Source organism: Apodemus sylvaticus, chromosome 7 (genome assembly GCF_947179515.1).
Source record: "Apodemus sylvaticus chromosome 7, mApoSyl1.1, whole genome shotgun sequence".
In the NCBI taxonomy this organism is placed as follows: domain Eukaryota; kingdom Metazoa; phylum Chordata; class Mammalia; order Rodentia; family Muridae; genus Apodemus; species Apodemus sylvaticus.
The window spans coordinates 1,959,362-1,985,474 of record NC_067478.1 but is presented as its reverse complement, the minus strand read 5'-3'; the positions used below and the strand labels follow the sequence as shown (position 1 = coordinate 1,985,474).

The 26,113-nt window shown below is 51.2% G+C and overlaps 1 protein-coding gene and 1 long non-coding RNA gene across 5 annotated transcripts in view; one reads left to right on the top strand and one right to left on the bottom strand.

The window, feature by feature from the left end:
- Positions 1–4,569: 4,569 nt before the first annotated feature.
- Ano10 (anoctamin 10) overlaps positions 4,570–26,113 on the bottom strand; it is a 114,037-nt gene continuing 92,493 nt past the window's right edge. For 2 of the 4 annotated variants that reach the window (XM_052186915.1, XM_052186913.1), the window contains exon 13: positions 4,570–5,139. In XM_052186915.1, the coding sequence (XP_052042875.1) occupies positions 5,074–5,139 (66 nt within the window). In that variant the 3' untranslated portion in view covers positions 4,570–5,073. Of the gene's footprint in view, positions 5,140–25,783; positions 25,883–26,113 lie in introns of those variants that run through there. The other 2 variants (XM_052186914.1, XM_052186912.1) reach the window with 1 other exon arrangement.
- Positions 23,903–25,719, top strand: LOC127688359 (uncharacterized). Its single transcript, XR_007978685.1, has 3 exons — positions 23,903–23,971; positions 24,634–24,773; positions 25,318–25,719. It is a non-coding gene; the product is annotated as an uncharacterized LOC127688359 (long non-coding RNA).

The window sequence follows — 26,113 nt, the reverse complement described above, 5'->3', positions numbered from 1 at the left end:
CAAATTGGATTTCATCACACAGCTTCACATAGTAGCCTTTTAAAGACCTTCGGGGTCTCTGCCACAGCCTGCCTGTGTAAACAGTGCTGCCAGCCTGGCATGCTGCTTGAGCCCCTGTGCCATGGCCTTTGTGAGCTGATCCTGAGCCGGGACCCTCCCACCCACCTCCCCCCACCTCCCGCTTTAGTGGCAGACCCTCCATGGGTGTGATCTTTCCCTAGGGTTTCTTACCAGGAGCACCAATCTCTTTGGTGCTAGTCTCAACAGCAACAGCACTACTGGTGTATGTATGCTCTTTGGGACTTTTTAATTTGCTTGAAATCTTTTTCCCCATCAAACAGAATTTTAAAGATCGATTTGCCTAAATTTTTGCTCATTTTCCACTGTGGATGTGCAAAACGGCGGTGTGGAGTAACTATGTCATAGGTTGAATGTTCTATTGTCTTGAAATTTCTTCTCCATCAAACAAATGAGTCCATTTAATTTCATTTCTAGATCTTGGGAGATGGACAGATAAAGCTGGGTTCTTCGCTAGAATATACTTTGAATGGCGTCTGGCCCAGCTCCTAAGAAAGTCCTTGTGTTCCTGGATCTTTGTGAGGTGGCCTCCACTTCCTACATTTCTCTCAGTGTGCCTGTTTTCCAGAATTACCCATTGATCCCTGCTTACAGGATTTGAGAGTTTTTCTGGCCCAAAGTCCCGAAACACATTTCTCTGGCAAAACAGTCCCAAAGGCCTAAGAAGCACACAGATTGCTCATGGCAACGAACCTACTTATCTGTACTGATTTTGTTGCTGAGATAAAGTATCTGATAAAGACAATTGGAGAGGAAGTCTCATTTTGGCTCACTTTGCTGGCCCTGAGGCCAAGGCACCCAGAGCTTACAATCGTGGTTACCTTGCTTCTGCCTCCAGAGTCAGGAGGCAGTGAGCAGTGAGTGCCGTGCTCAGCTAGGCTTCTGGGAGATTCTAGATTCCGTGAAGCTCAGTCAGATTCCCATCACCCGCCCCCCCCCCCCCCCCCTTTCATGCCAGCGTCCTCCCATTCGTGAGTCTCCTTGGCCTTTGTGTTAGTCCTGCCTGAACCAATCCTGTTGGCACCCTGGTCTGTGACTCCATCTTCACTCACTAAGTCGCCCCCTTCTCTACCTCTGTTGTCTTGTTCTCTACCCAGAAATGTAAGAGATCCTCTTACACTAAACCAGAGAATGGGCTCAGAGGTTAAGAGCACTGACTGAGCCGGGCAGAGGTGGCGCACACCTTAATCCCAGCACTCTGGGAGGCAGAGGCAGGCAGATTTCTGAGTTCGAGGCCAGCCTGGTCTACAGAGTGAGTTCCAGGACAGCCAGGACTGCACAGAGAAACCCTGTCTCGAATAAACCAAAAAAAAAAAAAAAAAAAAAAAAGAGCGCTGCCCGCTCTTGCAGACAACCTGGGTTCAATTCCCAGCACCCATGTGGCAGCCCACAACATCAGGGACCCCAGCTCTAAACGATCCAGTACCCTCTTCTGGTCTCCTTGGGTGAGATGCACATGGTATACAGACAAACCTGCAGGCAAATACCCCACACATACACAAATGAATAAAACTTCACATTGTGTTCTTTTACAAGGTGCTTAATTTCCAGGTATGGGAGTTTCCTGTCTCAGTCCCTGCTGAGTTTTATGTGGACTCTTTCTTTTCATCAGAATACGATTATTATTCCAGTCTTTAAAAATACAAAACTTGTTTTCTGGAATGATGCATAGCTTGATTTGGTAACCTATGTTATGTGACTGTTGGGTCCTACACCAGTGCGCTCTCCACCCAGCTCTTCTCTGTCCGGCTCACCTGCCCCGCTTTACCTCAGCAGTCCTTGAGACACTTAGAGAATTGGGGACAGTGGCCTCCATGCTCAGCCCTGGTGCCCACTTGAACAAACCTGGACAAGACTCCCCTGGGGTTAAAAGTATCTTCCTTCCATTCTGTGGCTGGGAAAGAAATATGTTTCCAAACTGAAGGCAGGAAGCCAAGGGCACAGCCGCCCTGGCAGAGGATCCAGACTGCCAGGTCCCCTTCTCCACAGGCCACGCTTGGGTGGCGCATGATGGCAGGCATGGAGTTCCTCAGGGTCCACATCATCTGACCACTGGTGGGAGCACTGTATAAGGCATGACCCCATGGGGACGGGCCCCAGGGTTCCTGTAGGGACTGTGCTGGCCCTCACCTTGTGACCTGCCCCTTCCCCCCCTAGCTCGTGACCTCCCCCTTTACCCCCCTCATCTCGTGACCTCCCCCCTTTTCCCCTTCACCTTGTGACCTCCCCCTTTCCCCTCACCTCTTGACCTCCCCCCTCCTCTCCTCACCTCGTGACCTCCCCCCTCACCTTGTGACCTCCCCCTTCCCCCCCTCACCTTGTGACCTCCCCCTTCCCCCCCTCACCTCGTGACCTCCCCCCTTCCCCCCTCACCTTGTGACCTCCCCCCTTCCCCCTCACCTCGTGACCTCTCCCCTCCCCCCTCACCTCGTGACCTCCCCCTTCCCCCCTCACCTCGTGACCTCCCCCCTCCCCCCTCCCCTTGTCACCTCTTCCCTTCCCCCCCCCCACCTCGTGACCTCCCCCTTTCCCCTGGATGCTTGTTTCCCCACTGGAAGGAGGCAAGAGCTATGGATTAAGACTGAGACCGGTGCCAGATGCCGGGAAGGGGATCTGTGAGGTGGAGTCTAGGCAATGACCACAGCCCTGGTAGCCAGCAAAGGGCAGGCCACGCAAGTTCTGAATCCCTGCTTCCTCATTCATCCAGTGGACCCAGTGATAGAGAGAAGTGGCGTCGGGGGAATCCTGGCTTTTTGCCTCACAGCCTGGCTGGGTTTCTTCCAACACTGGTCTTACCATATCAAAGTTCTGAGATTTCTGAGCTGCTAGGAGGGAGTTATCAGTGCCACAATTACAAATGAGGAAGGTGTGGGGGAGACATCCCACCTGGTGCCCAGGGCCGTCAGCACAGGTCTAGTATGCCTCAGGCCCACCGTGGGCGCTCTGGTTTGGAACAAAACATGAAGCAGAAAGAGCTCCAGTGAGAGGTGTGGTGGGAGGTGCCCAGGGTGTGTCTGTGGCTCAGAAACAGATCTGGCCATGCGTGTCAGGCTACAGGAGTTTGTCAAGTGACTTGGCGTCCATTTCTACTGACACCTGTGAGATTTGTTGGCAGTTGTATCTTGCACTTGAGGGAAGCAAGTCTGACTTGCATGTGGTGGGGGAACTAGTCCTTAGGCAAAGTGAGGCCCAGGCGCCATGGCCGCTGGGTCAGTGAGTTGGTCTGCCTATATCTAGGATCCAGAGCCTGGGACCCTGGGTGCAGCCCTGGCATCTGCTGGAACCTGCTGCTGTGAGGACTGGATGCTGAGGTAGCCATCCTTAGGCATCCTTATCTCCTGGCTGCATCCAGACGGGCTGCTTCACGTCCCATCTTGCCAGGAAGTCTTCCAGGCAAAGCCTGTGGGATAGGCTTGAGTGTGAGAGTCAGCTGACATTTGCCTCCTATCTCTGCCTGGTGCTCTTGAAGCCCAGGCCTTCTCCCAGGACTGGCCTACAGGGTCCGCCTCACAGGGACTTCTGTGGAAGCATCTGCATGGCTAGGGGTGGATTCCCTGTCATTTCCCACAGTGCATCTGTCCTTTTCCTCGTTGGGCCCTTACTCTGAGCAATGAATGGGCTGCACTTTTGGCCTTCACAGGCCTACCTTGCCTGACCATGGCACCACTGTCCTGGGTACTTACTCCTGGTACCCCTTTCCAGCCAGGTGGGGACTGATATGTTGACTAAGTCTGTTAATGGAGCTGAGGACCAACTCTTGATATTTGGGATGGGCAAGAAACCAAAAGCAGAGGGTTTCACCCAGGTGATCTTCAGGGGCCAGGGAGAATGGCAGAGGCCCTGGGACTCCATGGTCTTCTTAGCCCAGGAATTCAAATGGGACTCTTGGCTTTGCCTCCCGGACCTCAGTCATCACAAGGGCAGAGGGTGGCAGTTGGAGACCTTAGTAGGGGCTCCAGGCTCACGGGGCAATGTCAAGGCTGGGGTGTTAAGGACCAGCGATGAGGAGGCTGTCAGTGACCAGGACACTGCAGGACATGAGGTAAAGTGGGCGAGCAGGCAATGAGTCTGGTGGGGCAGGTACAGGGCACAGGGTGGAAGAGCACCTTCACCTACCTCAGCAGGAGACTACCCAACCTCCTGCTGAGCAGGCCCAACATACTGCCTGCGTCTAAACAGCTGTCGGGAGAGCTTACAGAGTCCAGCAAGGGCATCAGCTCCCATCTTTATAGAGCTGGCTTCCTGGGTGAGCTGCCATGCCTGCAAATCAGCGAACACTGGACACTGTGGGTTCAGCTGGGAGGCCGGCCGCCCCGCTGGCCGTACACCCCTCTGCTGAGAGAACCAGTGTCCCCAAAGAACCTGGCCTGGCTGGGAGCTTTGGGGTTCACTTTACTCCTGATCCCCATCTCATCGCTGTACATGTCACAGCCTCACCTGGGGTGGGGGTGGGGCAGCGGAGGCATTTGCCAAGTCTGGGAGAAGCAGGAGTCAGAGTGGAGGGCTGCCTTTAATAGCTCAGTCGCAAAGTGTCAACATACCACCATATGGAAGCAAGAAGGAGGTTCAGGGGTGCCCCCACTCCCCTACCACCATCGCCACCGCTGCTTTGGCATGGCTCCCGCCACGGGTATCATGGGCACAGGCACTAAGCCGCCACCCCATCACGGGGCCCCTGGGGTTGGATGTGAGGCCTACTATGAAGCCCATGTGGAAAGCTGGTGACTCTAGGGACAAAGTTGAAGGGCAGCAGCGGAGGCCCCAGAGCAAAGTGACTCAGCTGGAGGGCGCGAGCGGCTGGACAGCCCAGGAGAGAGGGCGCCAGGGAGCCACTAGAGCCCAGCCCCTTTCCCCTGTCTCAGTCTCAGTCACTTCACACAGCCTGGCATCCGGGCTAAGCTCAGGCTGGTGTCCCCTCCCTGTGCAGGTGTAACGCAGGCGTGACGCAGGTGCTCCTCAGCACAGGCTGGGGACAGGACGGCCAGCATGGGCAGCTCAGGTAGCCTCCTCCCCATCTTCCTGGCACTCCTCCTTCAGGTTTTCTGCCACCAGCTTCATTTGCTGTCGAGGGAACACAGAACATCAGGTGAACCCTGAGAGTCTACGCGTGGTATGGGCACAGCAGAGGATCTGTTCTGCAGACTCCAGGCAGAGATCAGGAACCCGGGAAGGCCTTGCCCCGAGGCCACTGCCCAAGGCTTCCTTCCTAGGCTCCCTACCTGCATAGAGAGAATGATTCTTACAGGTGGAAATGCTGCTGTGAGCCTGGAATCCTGGGGCCCGACCAGCCTCTGGCTTTTCCCTGAATGGAATGGGAGGGCAGGGCCCCAGGAAAGACAGGACACCAAGTAAGAACAAGTCTTTACTATGTCCCTATTAGGTGAGTAACTAGAAAATTCGGCCTTGTGAACCTAGGCACCCCATCAGTGCAGAGATGTGTCCACCACCTTCCTCAGCTGCTGCCCCACCGTCACAGGGCCACTCCACCCCCACCCCACCCCCAGAGCCCATATCCTCCCCCGGGAAGACCATGGGACCTAGCTGGGAAGAGCTGAGAAGATCCCAGTGTCCCTCCCTTCCCCAGTCCTGCAGATCCCAGACATGTCTTCCATGGCACCGGAGAACATGGCTTCCTCTGAATGCATAGTCTGGAATGTAGCTTAAAGCAGAGGTTTCTGATAATGACCATTCACCTATGCAAAACAAACTACTCACCTGCATATACCAGGTTATTCCCCTCAGGACCTGTGTGTGTCACACAGACAGAAAGGCCCATCCCCAGGCCATGAACATGAACCCATCTCTGCTCTGTCAGATCTATGAGGTGTAATGCATCTCAGCCTACTGTTCCTCAGAGCCTGCTCCATTTTCCTTAATGAGACTCGGGTGGCTGTGGAGTCTAGCCCACTGTACATCTACACAGGGCCAGGGTAGCTCCTAATTGGGGAGGGGAAGGTAGTGACCAGTTGACCAGATCATGGCATATTTTTGTGCACGGGCCTGGGGCACTAAGTAGACACCAGAGTTGAGGCTGGCTCAGGGCCATCCCTGCCCAGGGCCCCACAGCTATGATGTGTCCACAGCAGAATGGTGCATGTAGTTTGAATTAGTTCACAAACCTGCAGAAAGAAGCCCCAACATTGGGCACACCTTCCCTACGGTGAGACCCTCGTCTGTCACACCCCATCAGGCCTTTTGGCTACTGCTGCAGACACTGTCCCAGTCAAGGAAACTCAACACTCATCCCAGATTCACCATGACCCTGACAGCTGATGTCCCTGAACAACTATGAAACTTTTAGACTGTCTTTATGACTAAAAGGATAAATGGTCAGAACTAAGCATCTACCTTCTGACTGACAAGTAACACAGGAAACAGAGACCTGACTAGAGGACAGAAGTGTTGAGTCTAAGCAGACTCTGGCGTTTCAGGCAGGGAGAGAACCGGGTGGCTTCCGAGGGTCGTGTGAGGTGCGAGCTGCCCCTTGTGTATTCGCATCCACATCATGGAGTTGATGACCGGACGGACAGTCAGGACGGCAGGCGGCCAAAGCTCTTCTAGTGGCTTCTTTAGGAATGGAGTCCAAGGCAAATGGGATTTCTTCCAAAAACGACCACACCCTAAGTGACCATTGTCCCTATCTGACCTTGTAATTGCTATGCCCATGGGGGTATCCCCCACTGTCACATTTTTAGGCCCAAGGTCAGCTAGGGCCAGGCTCTCCTGAAGCCTGCCTATAGGCTGTGCTCTCCTGAAGCCTGCATGGCCCAGGATAGTCCTAAGGTCCTAGTGGTGCCTGGGGTCTCTGGGCCATGCTTCTCTGCTAGGGCAGGACAGGGGATGCCAAGTACCCCAGGCTGCCTGACCGTTGCTTGCCTGGGAGCAGTCTGTGGGCAGCGGAGCTCAGTGGCTCAGCCAGGTGAGTGAGGGTCACTCCACTGCAACGTTTGCCTCCCTCTGTGGGTGGTCCTTCAGGATGGGCTCTCTGGTTGAAGATCCCTAATTGTGTTGATGGTCCCAGCTGAAGAGCACCCCAAAGTCACCAGCTCTCCAGTGCAACTCTGAACTAGAGTGTCTGGGAAGAGGAGGGGCAAAATCACTCCTTTAAGCATCAACTGGACTCTGGAAACCTTGAAATTAAAACCTGCATAAACACCAGGCAGGATAAAATAATAGAGCTGACCTTTCCCTATAAAATAGCAGCAGAGTAAAGAGAGAATGGAATTTGTTTTTAAACTTGTGACTCATTCAAACACTCATGCTCCAAATAGTCCTTTAAAAGTGCAGGTGGCTTCCTGCACCTCAGCTTGGCCTGTGGGAGGTGTGTAGCTGGGTTCCTCTTTCCCTGTGGAAACTACAGACAGCTCTGAGACTGGCCATGCTCTCCCGGACCTGGGACAGTGATGGTGACGGTGACCATGAATCCTGAGGCCCTCAGCTCCTCCCTAGCTCACTGAGACTCTCCCTAAGCCTCCCTCGGAGCAGCAGGACCTTCTGTTGGGAGCACCCGGAAGCTTCCTTCCCAGACATAGCTATGGCCCAGCTTTAAATCTCTCTGCATCCATGCAACACCCTGACCCCACCTAACGTGTTCTGACGGAATCTGACTGAGCTGCTCACCCCAGGCTGCTCGCTCAGTGTTGGTGAGAGGAGCACGCTGACCCTTGCGGCCTCCACTTCCTTGCAGCACCGAGTCCTGTGCTAGGTGGAGCTGGTTATCCAGTCTCCAGGGAGTGGGTGAGCAGTAGATGCTGAAGGACAATGTCTCAAGGTGTGTCTCAAGACAGCCACATCTGTCTCCCCAAGGCTTCCCAGATCAGGGGAGCTGGCCTGCGATAGGGCCATCCCAGTCATCCTCCCTCGCCGCTCACCTCAGTCCTGGGTTAACTGGTCTGGGGTGCAGCCCACACAGCGCACTTGTGCAAGCTCCCCAGGTGGCCCTACCCTGCATGGAGGTAGAAAGCAAAGCCTCTGATGGAGGTGACAGGAAAAGCATGGGGGCCTGCTCTACCTGCCCTACCTGCCCGGCCTGCCCGGCCTGCCCGGCCTGCCCGGCCACTCCAGCATCTTCAGGAATGCTGCTTTCTCAGAGATGGAGGAGGGGCTGGCTATGCCACTGGCTTGAGGGAATGTAGCTAGCCATGAAGACCATGAGAGTGGTGTCAGTGCTGCCTGGCTCTCAGGTCTCAATCAGAGCTACCTAAGCTGTTCTTAAATATGCACCCTGATCAGTCATCTCCTACAAGGACCAGGTGCGGTTCTTGTCTCTTAAAAACATGTCACTAGGTTCAGTGTGGTTGGAGTCCCAGAGCCCCTCCCTTGGACATTGTTAGTCCCATGAGGACTTGATGGCGTTCGGGGTGGCCTGAGTTTCAGATCTGTTGATGTGCTGTAGACCAAATCCAAGGCCCCCATCCCGCCCCCACCCCAGCCCGAGCCCCAACCCATGCTTCTAAAGTCAGATGCGAAAGTATGGGAAAGCTAGCAGCAGCCGCTCAGCCACCTGAACCCTCAGAGAAGGTTCCTAGAAGCTGCTGGATGGAGGGGCTTTGATGTCAGAGGCGAAGCCTCGGGGAATCAGAATCTCACAACAGACACAACCTCCATAGCATGTGGGAGAGCAGAGGTAGAATGAACTCTCCAGATGTGAGAGACAAGAAGGGCATACTTAAAGGGCTGCTGGATCCAGTCACCACAGTTTGGAACCATCCAGACAAGGCAGGCCAAGTCAAGGCCAGGGATGCACTGGACAGCTAGCCCTGCGTGGGCTTTGTCTTCCAGCTTCTAAACACAGCCTACCTTGGAGGTCCCCCTGTCCTAGAGAAGCAGGGTGCAGTGAAATGAACTTGTGTGTGAAGGCAGAGGAAGCTTCATCCTTGACGAGAAACATCCAAAAACAGACATAAGGCTGGGGTGTGGGCGGAGCACTGGCCTGCCACCTGGCTCGCAGGCTGGCCAGACAGCAGCGAGTGCCGAGTGCCGCCTGAGAGGCCGCTTGGAATCAAAACCACGGCTTCCTTGCCGAGAGTCACAAACTCAGCAGGCCAGCCACAGGAGTGTCACTGGGTGCCTCCAGGCCTCACAGATGGCTCTGAGGTGACAGGGCAGCAGTCTGGGCTTATCCCTCCTACCCACGTCCCAAAGGCTGCCATGGTTCCCTCTGAAATAGCTACCACAAGGGAGCTAATTTAGTATTCTACATGAGCTATCACAGACCACTTTGTCCACCTAAGGGAAACAGGGGCGTTCTGCTGTTCTTATGGCACGAATGTGCTGTGAGGTCAGGGGATGCCAGGATCACCAAATCCTGGTTGTCAATAAACAAAAGTGCTACGCACAGGACCACTGTGTCACAAGGCCTGCAGTCTCCGCAGTGAGAAGCTAGTCATCCTTTCTAATTTCTGCCATTTAATTAAGTAACGGTTTCATTTTAGCTTTTCACACTCGATGCTGTGACCACATTCGCCCCCATCACTTTGCCTCCAACAGCAGGCCCTCTCCCTTCCCCTCGCAACCTTTAGGAAGTGCCCTTCTGTGGCCAACTCCCTTCACATGTGCTCAGAAGATCCTGCCTGGCCATAGAGAGGTGAGTGTGTGTGGGTGTGGGTGTGGGTGGGGGGGTGGACTGATTTGGGGTGTCTGTGCAGTAAGACAAACTGTATCCTCTGAGTCCACTTTTTGGGAAAGCCTGCTCCCCATTTAGCATTTCATGCCTGTGCATACTATCGGATATTCATATGACTAAAATCAGATGCATCATGGGGAAGGACATGCTTACTGAGCAAAAGATGCATAATACAAGCCCATCAATCAAAAAAAGAGAATCTCCCATATATGGTCCTCAGCAACCAACTCCTCCTCCCCCTCCTGTCTTAATTAGGGTTTCATTGCTCTGAAGAGACACCATGACTAGGGCAACTCTTATAAGGAAAACATTCAATTGGGGCTGGCTCAGTTTCAGGGGCTCAGCCCATTTTCATTGTTGTGGGGAACATGGCAGTGTCCAGGCAGACATGGTGCTGGAGGAGGAGCTAAGAGTTCTACATCTTGATCCACAGGCAGCAAGGAGGAGACTGTCACACTGGGTGGAGCTTGAGCACAGGAGACCTCAAAGCTAGCCCCACAGTGACACACTTCCTCTAACGAGGTCACACCTCCTAATAGCACCACTCCCTGTGGCCAAGCGTTCACACTCATGCGTCTTTGAGACCAAATCTATTCAAGCCCCACGAGCCCCAAGCTCCACGTCTTGACTGTGTCCCTGATGGGGCCGCTGCTCTCTTGCAGCTGTCTAGGCTGCTCAGCTACAGTTCCTCTAACTCCAGTCAGCCAGTCTTCAGTTCCTGAAGATGCTGCCAAGACTCTAGACAGAAACCCCTCAGAGCCTCTTCTATTTTTCTGATTGTGTTTAGAAGCTGGATTCCACTTTCAAGAGAAATGTGCACATCTCTTTCTATGTTTGGTTGGTTTCACTTAATATAACTTTTAATTCTATAATATCCTGCAAATGATGGTTTCATTCCCTGCCTCTTCTGTCTCTTTCTCGTGTGTGTGTGTGTGTGTGTGTGTGTGTGTGTGATATTTTATCTCTTCCTATCAGATCCCATTACCTGACTGGTGGCTCTGTAGGTGTGTCCACTGTATGCTGACTGATTTCTTTTCTTTTTTATTATAAGTTTTTTATTTGTTTCTCATTACAGAAGGTTGTGAGCCACCATGTAGTTGCTGGGATTTGAACTCATGACCTCCAGAAGAGCAGTCAGTGCTCTTAAACACTGAGCCATCTCACCGCCCAATACTGGCCTGATTCTGGACTACAGTTCAGGAGTGAGAAGGTCACCAACATGGTGGCAGGCACCCTTATATACCAGGAAAAGGACACAGAGCATAACCTGGGAGGGAGAGCGCAGGAGCTCCCGGGGTCTGGCCTGTTGACACTGTTGCTCCCCCTCATGGGCCTGCAGACCCCCTCAGCTCCCTCAGTCCCTTCTCCAACTCCTCCATCAGGGACCTCCGAGCTCAGTCCAATGGCTGGCTGCGAGCATCCACCTCTGCATTTGTCAGGCTCTGGCAGACAGCTACAGGAGCGGCATCTGACTTTAGTCTTTTAAGGTACCTTAATGCTGATCTCTCTGTAGCAGCCCCATTGAGCACCGCCTCGAGTATACTGTAAGAGCCACACTCCCCAGGCCTGGCCTGCGCTTGTTGTCTTGATGACAGCCATCCTGAGTGGGGTGATATGTAGTCTGTCTGACCGTTTCCAAAAACGGTCCTGATGCCATGGTCCTTGGCCTCTTCTAACTGTTTTTAAGGATAGCGATACCTCTGAACTGAAGTCTGACAGCAGTGGCCTCTCTGTTCCAACTCCATGTTTTGCAAAGCTGGAACGTACCAGGACCAAACCTCACTCATGTGAAGAGTACTATCTTTGATCTGCTCTTTGACAAAGAGATTACTTTCACACTTTGGGTTAATCCAATCAAGGCCAGTGTTGTCAAGAGTTACTAGACTGCACGGAAAAGGTTTCCAAGCAGAAGCCACAGTGTCCAGGTTGCTTTTCAGATAAATGAACTCCTCTGTCTAGTAGCTGTTGGATTAAATGCACCTTCAGATGACCTGTCTTCCTCCTAATATTATTTCTATGTCTGCTGGAGCCCAAACCAGCAGGCAGAACAGGAGGCAGGCTGGTTGTCACCCAGCAAGGGACTCTCCTGGTAAAGATACAGCTGTGGCCTGCAAAGCCCTGAAAGCCATTGGAAACGAGGACATGGATGAAACGCATCTGGAACATCTGGCCAGGGTTCTGTGGAGCGATCCTGTCACTGAGCAAAGCTCACGCAAGACTCAACTTATGTGTCCTTAGGAAATGAAATCAAACTCTTTCCCAGAGTCCTTTGGGGTCAGACAATCACAGGCCACACAGAAAACCAAACCCTGGCTGTCCTTTTCCTTTTCCTTTCCCTTTGAACTAAGTGTCCCAGATCAGGCAGAACACATAGACTTGTGTACCTTCTTACAAAGCCTCAATTCAAAGGCGTGACAGAAGGGAAGAGAGCCACACCTTGTGTGGGGACTCGAGGAACAGTCCTTCTCTTCTAAAGGCATGGACACCAGCGGTCCAGGCAGGCAGGAAGTGATGGCTGATCTCAAAGCAAAACCTGACCCAGACAGAGAGGGGACAAAAGCCACTAGTGCAACTCAGACCCCAAGCCTCAGCACCTTGAGAGGACCTCCTTCCAAATAGCCCTCATGGGTTACAAAAGTCACATATACAACACACAGGAGCAGCAACTTCTGCCAAAGTCCCTGGGCCTCTGGATTTTCTCCTGGACCAGCAGCTGCACCCTAGCTCCAGGGCTCCCCTGAGTTCTTTGTCTACACAGAAGCCACTGACTCCAACTGCTCTCTGAAAACAGTGCCTGAGCCCAAGGCCAGGCACACTGTGCCCTCCCAGGTCATGCTGTGTCCTTCTCCTGGTGTATAAGGTGACAGGGTGCCTGCCACCAAGTTGGTGACCTTCTCACTCCTGAACTGTAGTCCAGAATCAGGAGAGTCAAATGGGGACTGAAGCGGACATCTGTGAGTCCGCTGCCTTCGCTTCACCTCCCTTTCTTCCTCTGGGCCTGAGTGAGCTGGCTTCTCTGATCTGTCCACTGTCCACGTCCTAGAGCCGAAGCTTCAGTGGAGGACAGCCGTGTCGGCGGCTGGGGGTTACACATGCTCTCAGGGACAACCTTTTATAGGAAGAAGCAAACGTGTGAGGGCCACCTATGGATGCTTGCTCCACAGACGATGAGTCTCTCACGGATTGTGGTAAAACAGGTATCTCATTTACAATTCCCTTTTAAGTAGGTCTTCCAGAGTGCTTAAGAATGTGTTTTCACAACTTAAATTATTTCAAATTTAAAAACTGCCGACAAAATTCAAGGAGTCCCAAATCCCATGTGCCAGTTGCTCATGGCTCACCCCAGTTTCCTGAACCAGCTAAGTGAATCACAACCTTTTACCCCTACCTGAGTCAGCAAAGAAACATAAAAACCAGCCTTTTTCTTATACACCCAAAGAAATTATTAACAGTGATTCTCAACGGTAAAATAAATCAACGGTGAAATAATGATCGGTTTCCACGCTTTCCAAACCATATCAAAGTGACAGAATCCAGACAGTACAAAACAAAATAAAACAAAAGCAAACTAGGGGTGGTGGCATACTCCCATACACCCAGCACCAGGGAACCCAAGGCACAGGGTAGAGAGAGTTCAAAGCCAGCCTGCCTCAAAAACAAAACAAACAAAACAAAAACCAAACAAGCAAAACCAAACCAAACTAACCAGACAGATACAAAATAAATTCCAGACCTTAAAGTCCCTCTGAAAAAAGACACAGGAAAACCGTGAACCCCTTAACAAAGCTCTCCCAGGGAGCCAGCCGGAGCCCTGCAGAGCGGAGGCAGTCTCCACAGCCAGGTTCTAGAGTGTGGGTCAGGAGTCCCTGTGACTCTCAAGACCATCATGACCCTGTCCCTGCTCCTGGGCTTCACATGTTTTTGGAGCCTCCTATTCTCCAGTGTGAGCTAGACACAGCCACTTGCTTTTAACTAACAGAATGTGAGACACGGTGCGTGGTGGGTTTGGAGACACTGGGTTGTGTCCTGGGTGCCCTGCTAGTCTCCTTTTCTTCCAAGAAAAATGAAGAGATATTTCTGACCACTGAGGTCAGAAATTTTTTTATTGTTATTTATTTATTTATTTATTTATTTATTTATTTATTTATTGGTGTTTTTGGATCTGGTTTTTTTGAGACAGGGTTTTTCTGTATAGCCCTGGCTGTCCTGGAACTCACTCTGTAAACCAGGCTGGCTTCAAACTCAGAAATCTGCCTGCCTCTGCCTCCTAGAGTGCTGGGATTACAGGCGTGCGCCACCACTGCCCTGCTTTGAGGTTGCATTCTTATCTCTAGTTCCCAAAGCCTCTTCAGTTCAGCTCTTGCCTTATTAATCCAATGAAATGGCTCTGTATAAGGCAGCTCCCCTATCATGACCACACTATATAAACAGGGGTCTCTCAACATTCACCTACGTTATAGCAGCTCTGACATCTTACACCCTCCACCTTTGAGACTTTCTTTGCAGTCCAAGCTGGCCTCAAACTCGAGATCCTCCTGCCTCCACCTTGTGAGTGCTGGGGTTACAGGTATGTGCCAACAGGCCTAGCTATCTCCTGGAGAGTCTTTCTGCCCTGGGCTGTGAGGCATGTCTTGCAGGCTCGCACTCCTCCAGCAGGCCCTCAGAAGATGGCCATTTCTCAAAAGCCAATCCTAGGTTTCTCTTGTCTCCACAGAGCTCTGATGACAGATGTTCCAGCAAACACCTACAGCTTGCATCATGTAACTAGGGGCCTGGGTGTCTAGTATGGCTCCACTTGAACTAGTCTCCATGTCAACAGCTGCAGAGAGTGGGCTTCTGCAAGCAGCAGCTCTAGAAGCCGCGGCCGCCTGTATCCTTAGCTTGCCCTCTGGTGGTAAGAGCCCAGTATTCACACGAGCAGCCACACTGCCAGGTGCCTTCTCAATTGCCTCATAGTTAGGACATGAATTACTACGGATAACAGTGTTTAAGGTTTCCTTTCCTCTGCCTCTGGAGGTAGGTATGTGGCGCCTGGAGCAGCGGCAGCTACCTGAGACCATGATGAACAGCCATGCCAGGGATGGCTGGATGTGGAAACAGGAAAGCCTGCGCAGGTCATAGATGCTGTCACTCAGCTGCTCCCCAACCTGGGGGGGGGCAGTGTGGACTTGTTTGCCATCAGGTTCATGTCATGATTTTGACTCTTTATATGGAAACCACCCAGATCTATTCCAGGCTGTCAAAGCCCTAACCCCTCTCATTTTTCTGGAAATTACTAGGCATTCTCCCCACTGAGCCTGTAGGCACAATTCCATTGAGTGACAGGCCTGTCTGGGCATTGTGCTGTCCCTGCCCACACCAGGATTTGAAAGCAGGCAGTCATAGCACTGGTTTCTAACAAGCCCATTCTGGGTTCTCTGAGATCCTGTCTACTCACTGGTGTAAGCTTGGTTTAGAATACTAAACTGTGCTCTTTGTTGTCCGTTCCATGTGGTTGTTTTTCTTTCTTAGCCAAAGTCTTGACCTTCAACACGAGAGGTCTCTAGGCTCCCCACTTCCTGCAGTGCTAAGTGTTTTAGGTTCTCCATAGTGATCCAGCTGCACTGGGCCCCAGGGCTCTGGTCCACCTTCCCTGGTCCTTCCTCAGGGTCACAGGCTGGAGCTCTGTGCCATCTTTGTTTCAGTGTCAAGGAGATGAAGCTCATCTCGGCACCCTCCTCACACCACCCAACCTCACCGGCAGTGAAAACGGCCTCCAGGAGCTGTAGACAGGAGCAAACTTCCCGCCACACTTCATCTGCACAGGAAGGGAGGCCGCTATGGTCGCTGGGTAGTCTGGCACACTGACTCTCAAGTTTGGAAATCCCTGTCTCGGCGGCAACTCACGTCCCACCAGGCCTTTCTTGGAATCCTCCTCTAGTCTCTCCCCTGAATAGGCAGCCTCTGGTGCTCCTCCCCAGCCTTCCTCCAGCAGGGTGTGGTCCTCCCCTCTGTGCTCATCCTCCCCTTACGAAGTCAGCTGTGCTAGAGTTTTCTCTTCCCTGTATAGAGTTTTTCTCCCTTGGCCTCTTGATCTTCAGCCCTTTCTGTATGTTTCTGTTCCTGGCTTCCTCTCTGAACTATTTCAGTCTTACAGAGGAATACACGATCCGCTCAGAACAGTTAGAGGCTATGTACCCCCTTCTGTCAAGAGTGGCTAAAACTTACGGGAAATAATTAACCAAGGCCTTGTGCTTCCCATCTTGTTAGTTTCCTGCTAAAAGTCCACATTTCCCAGCTTTCCTTATGACCTCAGGAGTTGTTTCCACTCCTCTACGGGGCCACATCCCATCTTACTCTGTAGGCATGTTTACTCATTCACACACACACACACACACACACACACACACACACACACACACGGGTGGGGGGTGGAGGACAAAATGTTCCCTGGCTTTACATAACCACGGGCCTGCTAAGGGCAGACCAAACCTCTCTCTTTCTCAAGAGGCTTTCACAGGCTTCCCAGCCCCATGCGGGAGGGCGGTCACAGGATGGGTATGGGAGGGCTGTTTCTTAGCTCCCAGATTTTCAGTCTTTCCTCTGTGGATTTCAGGGGACTGAAGTCTGTGGGGAGAGTCTCTGCTGGGCTTCGGGAGGGAGGCCTCTCCTGACTAGGCAGACTCCTGTAGATTGTCTCCCTCCATGCATCCCTTCCTTTGCCCTCTCTCCTTCCTTCCAACAGGATCTTACTATGCAGTCCAGGCTCCAAACCCTGCTCCTCCTGCCCCCACCTCCCCAGTGTGCCCTCCTCTTTCCTTTGCTCGTGGCTTCTCAGCACACTGAGGAGATTTGAAGTCCCACTCATGACTGGTTCTGTGTGCGCCCAAGTTTAGAAATTCTATCTGTGAATCTGTGTGCTACAAGGTCTCAAGCTCTGACCTTATTTCCTCTAGAACTTGCATTCAGGGCATGGCCTTGTGGGGATCAAGTACCGGTCCTGTTGCTTTCCTGCCTACTGTCCTTGCAGAGACAGCTGCTAAATCACCACCTGCTCACTGGCCTGCAGGCTTTGTGGCCACCTGCAGGTCACTTGTGCTCTGACTCACCCCCTCCCCATGTTGTCTTCACTATGACTTCACTGCACACTCTGAAAACATTACCACCAGTCTCCAGTTTGTTCTTCTTTTTCAGAGTTTGGCTATTTTTAGGTCCTTTATTTTCCATGTCAATTTTAGAAACAGGCTTATCAGCTTCTACAAAAACAGATCAGAGGCTGCCAATTTCCCATGATAAAGCTGGCCAGTTAACATTTTTCCAATTTCTATTACAGGAAGACTCTGCTGTTCTATGAAGGGGCAGAAGCATGGCCAGCAATGGTGTGCGGGTCACATTCCAGACCCGTGGGCTCTCCTGCAGGTTACCTTCCACACACATGGTTAGCTATCCAGGAGCAGGGCCCTGTGCTCTGAGTAGATGCCATGTGTGTCTTCCCTCTTCCTGTCTTAGTTTGACCCTGTCAGTCTCCAGCATCGCTGGCTCTCCTGATGGTGCTCACAGCAAAGTCACCTTGTGCCACCAGTCACCTTCTGTCAGTGAGAGCCCTACATACCCACCGCTGATGTCCAGCACCCGGCAGAGAACGTTCTAGTTGCTGGGCATACAGTTACAAGGTCTGAAACACTGACTTTCGGTTGTCTCTCTGTGGTTTGTCAGGTGGGTCAAAAGGAGGGCTCAGCTAGAAATTACTTCCTACTAAGGGCTGGGCAGGCTTTCCCCAGTGCCCTTCCAGCTCCTCATAAATTCTGCATTGTCTATCTGCTGCAGGAACAATACCGGCCAGCCCCACATGCCGGACATGGTCCCTTTACTCCTGATGGGTCTCTCCCTGGTCTCCTCACACGCACACACCCTGCTGGACATGGAACATGTCCTTGGTGGACCTCTGGTGCTTTCTCTGCACCCCGTTCTTCTGTGGTTCTGCCTATCCCGGATCCTCAGCAGCCTTGGACTCCCTGAACCGTCTTTCCAAGGTGCCAATCTGGGTTTAGATAGATTAAGGGATACACCTGTCTCTGGAGCACTGGGCAGGTGGTAAGCATTATTTTGAAGTTAATGACAAGATCTTTACATTACTTCAGTACTCCTGATGTTTGTCCTTCTGTAAATAAGTATCAGAGGCTGGGCTATGTTAACTCACTATAGTGAGTAACTCTGGCCTCTTCCTTGCTGCCCTAGCTGTCTTAAATAAAAGGACTGTCAGTCAAAAGCCCGGCTTCCGCTGTTTTGGCACCAGCCATCTTGAACATTACACAGTTCCTCAAGAAAACTACATGAGGACTACAACTGAATGCAGCAGCTTGTGTCCCAGCCAGAGCTGTCTCAGTGTGCACCAGACGTGTTGGGAGTCACAAGCTTCAGTGAGATCTAAGAAACTTTAACCATTTCTTCTGGGGACAAAGTGGAGCACTTCCCCTGGTGGCCTAGAGAGGCACTTGCTGTGAGATGTGCTAAATGTCAAAGACTGATTGGTGTAGACAGAAACCCTTATTTGAATATAAGGCATGCTATAATTGGTGTAAACACAAACCCACATTTGCATCTGAGGTGAGCCTGGCGTCTACCTGCTCCTGGGGTGCTCTGCAGAAGGCACGGCCCCCTCCCAGCAGCTCAGGGACACTGCTCCTCAGCTCTGGTTCTTACCAGCCCTGTGTGCTTCTTTCTGGATGACTTAGGTCGTTAACTGACAGTACTTTTGTTTTCAACATCCTTATGGATTTATGTTTTCATACATTTTCCCTTTTACAACAGATGGCTGTCAGAAGAGGGCCCCTTCCCTTTCCCCAGGAATAGTTAGAATGCAGCTTCAGGAAAGATCCCAGCAGCTGGAAGATCCCCAAGTTGTTTCAAGCTAAAGGTTCCTTCTACCTGAGGAACACTGGTGCTGCGGTGTGGGGGCTGTCAGGGGTAGCAGGGGCAGTGTTAGGCCAGAGTCAAAGTACAGTGCTGCTTAAAGAGGTGAGTCCTCTGGCTTCCAAGTGCTGAGATCGCAGGCTTCCACTCCTGTGAAGCAATCAGTAGCTCTCCAAAATTTCTAATGGTATTAAATAAAAGAAGACTTTAAAAAATGGTTAAGATCTGTGCCAAAGTTTTTAGGTGCAAACTGACCCGAGATGTCCTTCTAACCTGGAACAAGCCCAGACTCCCATGTGTTGCTCAGATCTTGTTTCTAGGTCTCCAGCGGTCTAGTGGTCTCAAGCTTTGCCCCTTGGTGAACTCTGAACTCTGAGGCATAAGCTCTCATGGGTGTGGGGGGACCCTAGGGAAACAGACTGACATCTTGAGAGAATCAGTGAGTTGCTGCAGTCCATAGATGGGCAAGAGAGGTAATGTGATGGTGGCCACCTCCACCAGGAAGTCTATGAAGGTGAACATGGGTGTTGCAGCAAGTTAGAACCCGCACAGCACTGTAGTACATGAAAAGGCAGGGCTCTAGGAAGTGAAGGGTGTCAGGAGCCAGACCTTCATGAACAGGATTAGCATTCTCATTAGACAGACTAGATGGCTGAGGACATGGATTCACAGCAGGACACACAGGAAAGGGAGAGGGCTTCTTCATCTGTCACTCTGCCTGTCTGTCTGTCTATCTCTCCATCTATCTGTCTGTCTGTCTCACAAACACACACACACACACACACACACACACACCCCTAAGCAAGCCCCTCTGCCCTGTGAGCTTGCTCTGACAGGGCTCTGTGTTTGAATGAGAGTGTCTTTGAGGCTTCAAGCCCTCACCAGATTCAGAGTCCAATACTGCCTTAATCTTGGGTTTTCTGGTCTGTAGAACTGTGAATACCTATTGCCTATAAATTATTCAGGATAAGGCACTTTGTCCTACGCTGCGTGAGCAGAGGGTGCGTCCCACTGACTTCCTAGGAACTGACTGTACGGTGACTTTATGGATTTGTGGTTTTCCTTCAGTTTACAAGAAATAGGCGAGTTATTCCTCAGCACATTTAATCTCCTAGCTTTTGCTCAAAGCTAGAATTTTAGCCTAAAATATATGGTTCTCACTGCGTAATCTTTGACAAATCCACAGGATGCAGCTCATTTTAACGGTCACCCTGCCAGAGGTAGCTGCCTCCTCCTTTGGGAATGGAGAAAAAAAAACAAATAAAATTTCTTTTACTTCTTTCAAGTAGCATTGTAGTTAAGGTGACATATCTAATTGAGGCACTGTTGAACTTGCGATGTGATCAAAGAAGGAAAAATACAATCAGCTCCTAACCAGTGCCCCACTGTCAGCCAGCAAGTGCAGAGAGCTCAGCTCAGCTCTGCCTGGGCAGCCTGAGGATGCAGGGTCCCTGCCAACCGGAACAAGAGCCTTAACTGTGTGGCTACAAAGCTTCTGAGGAGGAGCCAGGGAGTAACGACGGGTTGTGGGACAGAGGGGTAAGGGGAGATGGGAGAAGAGGGAGGGAGGGAGGAAGAGAAGGGGGCGGGGCACATACATGGAGGTGTCTGCATGGTGACTGTACCTGTGATCCTGTGGCTTCTAGGTCACTTTACTCATGAAAGGTTCCAAGATGAAGAAAAATATAAAGTTAAATAAAAATTCCGGGTGAGTTATAAAAATAACTCTCCGGGTGGTGGTGGTGGCGCACACCTTTAAACCCAGCACTTGGGAGGCAGAGGCAGGCGGATTTCTGAGTTCTAGGCCAGCCTGGTCTACAGAGTGAGTTCCAGGACAGCCAGGACTATACAGAGAAACCTTGTCTCGAAAACACCAAAAAAAAAATTATAATTCAAGTGGGCAGACTAATTTTTGTTTCATCTTAAAGACTTCCTCTGATGACATGCACTGTTGGAGCTGATGGGGAGAGAGGGCTGTGACACAAACCCAAGGTTGCGGACACCCTGGGTGAAGTGAGCAGTTGTGGTCTCCACGCCTGCCCCAAGAAGAAATGTTCCACAGTCAGGTCTCATTTCCTTGTCTGTGCTGAAGATCCAGGCTCCCAACTGAATTCTGGAAGGAGGGCTTTCCCTTCCTCTGCATACTGTCAATTCTCTGTCCCCCGCCATTTTCTCTCCTTTCCTTCCTTCTCCTCCCCCTCTTATCTTATACAAGTGCTCACTCTTCAGCCTAGACTGGCATGGAACTCACTATGTAATTCAAGCTAGCCTGGGACTTGCAGCCATCCTCCTGCCTCTGCCTCTGGAGTACTGTACTTGCCTGTCTTTGGGTTCTGCCACGCCAACATCAGAAAAATAAAAAACATAAAACACACACACACATACACACACACACACACAGAGCACCATATGCTTCTTTGAAGAACACATACAGAATCACAGAATGTGGCTCTTGAGCCCCAGGAAGAATCCTATTTTCATGGAAACTGCCCCAGCTCCCTTCCCACAGCTCCCGGGTGGCCCTCGGTGGCCCCAGGTGGCATGGGGCTTTGCTCCCAGGCTGAGTCTTGGAAAATGCTGTGGTTCATGCTGCCTCAGTACACAGGGTACAGCGACTGCATACCAAAAGCCAGAACATGCAGGATGCAGGTACCTTCACTTCCCACATCCAACGTATTTGCAAAGCAGAGTCAGCGCTAATTGTGGCCATGTTTTTAGAGATAGTGTTTAAAATGCTGGGGACCTTATCTCCACTGATTCGGGTTTGAAACAATGTCCTGCTGCTACACTGAGTCAACAGCACAGGAGCACTGTGTCCTGTGCACAGCCTGTAGTTGGCAAGGATGAGTGATGCGTGACACTGGTGGGCTTACACAGTCTGGAAACCTTTTCTTCACTCTTCCTTACTATGTCAAGATGCTAATTCCACAACATTCCAAATCCCTTCCCCTCCTTTGGGAACAGGGTGCCTATAGAATGGTGTTAGCTGACCCGACCCTATGACCACCCAGCCCACAGTGCATGTAGCCATGAGCACTCTTCAGGGATCATCTGAACAATTCCAAGGTAATATGACTTGTTAGTTTGCATGTCTTGTCTAAACCATGGTGCAGACTTGACCCAGTCCTCAGAGTTACAGCTTTAGGAATCCTCCCAGAATCCCTTGACCTCAGGATGCTGACAATTTAAATGCAGGCGTTCTTCTCCAGCTGCCCAGATGCTGACTCTCAGCACAGACCTGGAATCTCCCTGGAGCAGGACTGGGTTATCTCATTTTTTTTGGGAGGCTCACCTCACCAGGTCAAGGGGAATGACATCACCCCAGATATGCCCTTGTGCCTCACTTGTCATTCATAGTTGGAAGATTCTTTGAAGGGAGAAATCACTGCATGCGGCAGCATCTGGGGCACTGCTCCTCCTCCTACTTCCTGCTGCTTGTCTTAACTTCCTAAGGAACATTTACATTTGGGATCCTATAGCACAGCAACACCTAAAAGGGAATTAGGCCAGGGGAACTGCAAACACAGACCCCTCTACTTTTCTGCTACTTATGGGCTGCAGCTGAAAGATCTTAAGTCAGAAGTCAGCACAGGCAACTGAGAAAGATCCTATCTCCAGACAAAGTGATAAGGCACTGTGAACCTCTGTGGTATTTCCATCCCTGGTACCACAGGTTCATGCATACACATGTATGCACATATACATACACACACACACACACATACACACTGAGAAGTCTCTGAGAGTGGAGTCAGACTGCAGCTTCCAAGCTGGTCTGAGGCTGACGGGGGCAACTGCAGCTGAGTACATCCTCTTGCAATCTGCTTTCATAAATGAAGTGTTTTTGGATCAGAGCCGTTCCTTTCTGTTGATGAACTGTTTGCAGAACTCAGTACTTGTGGCAGAGAGAACATGGTCTGCATATTGGGACTGTTCCCTCTCTGTTCTTTACAGAGAAAAGCCTGCGACCCCCAGTGCAGAGAATCTGAGATGCTCTGGGTGTTAGCAGCAGCCAAGTCCCTTGTCATGTGGGTTTCTCTGCTGCCTACCTGAGTGTCCTTATGACCTGGCAGCCATCTCTTCCCAGGAGCCAGTGATTCAGGAGCCAGGAAGTCAGAGGCCTTTGTTTTTATAACCTAGTCTAGAAGAGACATGCCGTTGTGGCTGCAGAATTGTTCTGGGTACACAGAACCACACAGACACAGAGATTCTACAAAGGTATAAATACTGGGAGGCACAGAACACTGAGGTCCATCTTGTAAGCGGACAAGCACTGACAGAGTATGTTCTTACACTATAAACTCGGGGGTTGAGTCAGGATCATTCAGTAGGGCTTTTCTGCTCTTAACACTTGCCAATCATACAATGTAGATAATGTTTGATCTACTTCATGCTTAAGCTTCTGCCATCATATATGGTCCGGGTGACTCAGGGTCAGTAAGATATCAGGTCAGTGAAGGCTTCAGGGACACCAGAGTCCTGCACAAATGACCCAGCATCTGACCACATCCTCCCTTAGTTGACGCAGATGCCTACTGCTGTGTGGACAGCACAGAAGCAGCTGCATAGGACAGCTTAGGGAGTAGTGCTTGGGGCAGAGTAGACCCATGGACACAGGGTTCAACCTGAAGGGACTGTCTTTTGCATTTTCATTTTGCATTACAATATTGCTATTTATGTTTCAGAACCACTATTAGTATTTTTATTTTCTATTAATTATGTGGTATTTTAAATAATTATTGACTTCAAACATTCCCTGTGTTCTACTTCTGTTCTTGGGAGAAAGAGATGAGCAAGTATGCAGCTCCTAGAGACTCCTCTCAAACCCCACGTTCCCTGGTCAGGCAACCACTACATTTGTCGCAATTCCTTGTCTGTGAAGCATATGTCATCTCTGAGACCCCTAGGCAAGATAAATCAGTAGGAAAAACAGCATAGCTTATTCTGTTTTAAAGGATTCCCAATCTTAGCAATCAAAAGTTTAAGAATGCATTTTTCACAGGTTGTGTCTCCACAGAGGCCGTGTATAACCCCAGCCCTTGGCAGCCTGAGGCAGCCGAATGGTGAGTTGGGGGACAGCATACTGAGACCCTTGCTCTCAACAACAATGAAGTGTGTGTCCTATGCATGTAGAGTATTCAGTGGTGGCTACTTAAAACCAATAGGCAGATATAGTGAGTAGAGGGAAGTTCAAAAGTCAAGGACTGGCACTTGGTGGTTTAAGAACGTACGTAGGCGTGGCTTTGACCCCGCCGGCATTCACTTAATGCCCCGCTCCTCTGACCATAACACAGCCTGCTTCCGGAATCACCCTTCCCCAGGAAGCTCCAAGCTCCATAGCTGCAGCAAACCATCTCTTGGTTGACGATGCCAACAGTAAGTCTTTTTCTGGAATAATTTCATGTGTCCCATAGTTAAACACATGTCGCAAAACTTTTCACCTCCACACTTCGTATATCTGGTGGGAAACTCAGATGTACAGATTTTAACTTTTGTTTAGGAAACAGATGAGATTAGTGGGAGCCGACAGACTGCCCGGGGAAAGCAAATGCAGGCCGGGCCTTTAGGAGCTGCAGCTGCATTTGAAGGATGCGTGTGTTTTGAAGACTTCTCTGGAGAGAATGGAAAACACAGAGGGAACAGTGCCTGGCAGGGTTCACGGCTATTCCATAGCCTGGATTTGCCAGGTTTTTGTATGGGAGCTACGTGCTCCACCTGGCTTACTTTGCAGCTATACTACAAATTTAGTAAGATTTTTCCTAATTACTGGTGGGGAGAGAAAATCTGAGTTTTACCAAGCCAGCACGGAGTCTGAAGGGCTCACGCGGAACTCCTCAGCACATTCCTTCCCCAGCAATCCCAGGAAGGCACATGACTTGTCTCCAGTTTGGCCTGTGTGTCTATTTTAAGACTCTCACTTTGTCCAAGGACATCATTTGTCATTTATTTAATACACTGGCTTCTGAACTATGTACAAGTCAACAAAGTCTGAGGTATTTATCCAGAGACTACTTTAGGCCTGGCCTTGTACTATGCAGGACACTACCTGGACCTGGGAACTTCACGGCTCACAGAGGAGACAAAAGCCTGACTGGGGTCAGTGGGCCCATCACACCGTGGCAGGAGAGGGAGCCCCTGAGACGAGACCCCAGTGAGAGAAGAATGGCACAGGAAGTGGGTGAGGTGCCTGGGAGCCAACACCTGCCAGAGCAGACATTCCCTCCTCCCTGCCCCCCCTCCCTCACTCCCTTCACACTCAGAAGTTAGGGGCTGCAAGAGGGGACACCAAGTGTCCTGCTCCAGCCCTTCAGGCCATGCCTCCCACTAAACCTGGAGCTAGGTGGTAGCCAGTGAGCCTCAGTGAGCCTCCGGTCTCTGTTCACACAGTGGGAACACAAGCCCACCATAGCCTCATCAGGCCTTCTGCTTCTGTGGGTACTTGGATGTGAGCTCAGGTCACGTTGGTATGGCAAGCCCTCTCACCCACTGAGCAGTCTCTCCAGCCACCTGTGAGGATGCTTATCATGCTGGGTGTGCAGGTGCCTGAAGGCTATACTGAAGAAGCTAAGACAGAACAATCTAGAAGGTTAATTCATTAGCTGAGACAAGCCACTATGGGAGAAATCACCTAGGAATGGCTAACAGATCCATGCTGAGGCCTCTGGGGGTCACCCGTGTGGGAGGGAGGGCTTCTACTCAAATGCAGCTTATGTTCTCCCCAGGATACATCAGCTGCCACAGTCAACACCTAGAATTTCCAACTGTGGAGGACCATGGAGACAGGCGGGGCTGCATCCAAGGCACGAGCCGATCCTACTTGCTTCCCTGCTGGCTAGTGCTGTCAGTCTGATACAACCTGCAATGATCTGAGAAGAGGGAGCCTCAAAAGAGAAAATTCCCTGACCAGATTGGCTGGTGGGCAAAGCTGTGGTACACTTTATTGGTTGATGACTATTGAGGACAGGTCCAGCGCAATGTGGAGGGTGCCACCTCTGGCCTCTTGGTCCTAAAGCAGGCTGGGTCGTTAGGGACAAGCCAGTAGGGACAAACACCCATGGCTCTGCCTTGACTTCTGTCAGCAATGGGGTATGATCTGAGAGTTGTAACTGGAAATAAACACTTTCTTCCCCAAGTTGTTTGTGGTCAGGGTGTTTGATCACAGCAATCAGAACTCTGAGATACCACCCAGAAGTGGCTGCGGTGTCACACCCGGTGCTCAGGCCTGAGGAAGTCCTTGTCCCCACTTAGCATCCCTGTCCGTGTGGTAGGCACCATCTCTCCTGATCCCTGGGGAACAACAAGAAGGACACAACCCAGGTAGGTACAGGTACAGCCACCGGCCCAGCAGCTCCGCAGGACTCCAAGATGGGCTGTGTGACCCAGGAGAAGAGGGATAGGATGACTCAGACAGCTCCCAAGCTCTTTAAATCCGCAAAGCTGGGCTCACCTCCTGGACTTGGACCTGCCTTTAGGACTTGGGCACTAGACCTGCCCTGCTCAAGGCCCAGGGATCTGGCA